The following is a 1,970-nucleotide window of genomic DNA, read 5'->3' on the forward strand; positions in this document are numbered from 1 at the left end:
GACATATTGGAAAGATTATCGAAAATCTTTGAGTCCCGAACATTATCGGATTTGATGTTGCATTTTTATGCAAGAAAGCAGCAACCTGATGAAACTCTGCGAGAGTTTGCTCTTGGTTTACAAGAAGCATTGCAAGACATTAAGGCCTGCAAACCAGGGGAAATAATTCAAGAAGATGAAACACTTGTTAGTCAGTTTGTCGAGGGGGTCTATGGAGAACAGATGAAAGCTCATCTTAAAATGATACGGCTGCAAAAACCAACCAGCAGTTTCTTAGATTTTAAAGAAACAGCAATCAAGATTTTGGGAACCAGTTCCAGGCAAATGCAGACCACCGCATATTTGGAATCAGCAAATCAACATATTCAGTCATTGAGTATAGCAGATTTGTTAGTTGCTCTAAAAGTACAAATTGCAGAACTTATTCAGGGCATGACAGATATGTATAAAGAAATAAAGAGCTTGAAAGAAAGACCAAGAAGAGAATAGAAAGACTGTCAATCTGGAACAAGGCCCTGTTATGACAAACAATGGGGAGCGACAGGAAATTATAGACAATTTAAGGATAATTTCGTCGAACAGAATCGGCCAATTTGTAGACTTTGTCAGGAGAGTGGTCATGTTGCACACTGCCAACAAGAAAATGTACTTAGAAGTACTGAGACCAAGGAACAACCCTCACGAAGAATGGAGAGAATAGGTTCACTCTTGGAGGAAGAACTACCTGGAGATGGGGGTCTCAACCCAGTAGTGCAGAACCAAATAAAAGCTGTCGGCATGCCACCTGCAGATGATGTTACGCCAGCCAGTGCTGGGAAAGTTTTGGGCAAAGTCATATGGTTCCATGTAAGACGTGGTTATGGCTTTATCGATCAAGATGACACGAAGAGAGATATCTTTGTACACTACACAGGCATCCAGAAGAACAACCCAAGAAAATATCTTCAAAGTCTGGAAGTTGGAGAGACTGTAGAGTTTTATGTGGTCAAAGGAAAGAAAGGTCTACACGCAGCAAATGTAACTGGTCCTAGTGGTATTCCAGTGCAAGGCAGCAAATATACAGCAGATCGCAATCAGTATCAGCACTATCCATATCACAGGGGTTCTCCAAATAACTACCAGCCAAACTATCGATATAATGAAGGTGGAGAGGAGTCAGACAAAGTTGAAAGTATGGCTATAAGTGCTAATCCCCAGTCACATTACTGGAGACATCGCTACCCACCAAACTACCCAAGGAAACCATATGGAAACAGACAATATCCCGATGTCCCAGCGCAGAGTGAGTTTTTGTGGAGAACAGTTGTACAAGATACACAGAAACAGAGTGGGTTGGTGCATCAGAGCTTTCATGAAGTAGTCAGACCACAGTCTATTGTAGAGTCATTATGTCAGAGTAAGACAATAATGGAGGACACTTATTCCAGTATAGCCCACCACAACCAAGCAGATATGCAGGCATATTGTAAGGAAAATACTGAAAGCATTACCAACTTATCCATAGCAGAGAGGTTGTGGTCCTCTGTACAGAATTGCCTGGATTTTGTCATGCAAAGGCTGGATTCTTCTCTTCCTGAGCAATCATATAGTTTAGTGAAAGAGCCCTCAATTTCTGTTCCTTCAGAGTATACATTCACAGACAATGAATATATTGAGAAGAATCCCAGTGATTTAGCATTCATTATGTAGCAGGTTTGAGAAAGTCAGCATGGAGAAATAAAGGTGCTCCATTTATTCAGTACAGACAGTCAGAGAATAAATGTTTATAATAGGTATTGTTCTTGTAAATATCAGATGTATGTACTTATCTCATGTTCAAAAGTTGAATAGCTAAATTGTTCTCCATGTACAAAAATGTGAGACTGTTCTTTATTGGACTTTGAAATGGCTTGTTGCATGAGGACATGCAAAATTCTAGTGGCAGAGTATGTGATACCCACCAAAAAGAGCAGTCAATATATCTATATACA

The 1,970-nt window shown here is 40.1% G+C and overlaps 1 protein-coding gene across 1 annotated transcript; it reads left to right on the forward strand.

The window, feature by feature from the left end:
- Window positions 1-471: 471 nt before the first annotated feature.
- LOC134929674 (Y-box-binding protein 1-like) lies at window positions 472-1,689 on the forward strand. Its single transcript, XM_063925253.1, has one exon. The coding sequence runs from the start codon at window positions 688-690 to the stop codon at window positions 1,687-1,689; it is 1,002 nt and encodes a 333-aa protein (XP_063781323.1). The 5' UTR covers window positions 472-687.
- Window positions 1,690-1,970: the final 281 nt, after the last annotated feature.

This window comes from Pseudophryne corroboree, chromosome 5 (assembly GCF_028390025.1).
Source record: "Pseudophryne corroboree isolate aPseCor3 chromosome 5, aPseCor3.hap2, whole genome shotgun sequence".
Classification (NCBI taxonomy): domain Eukaryota; kingdom Metazoa; phylum Chordata; class Amphibia; order Anura; family Myobatrachidae; genus Pseudophryne; species Pseudophryne corroboree.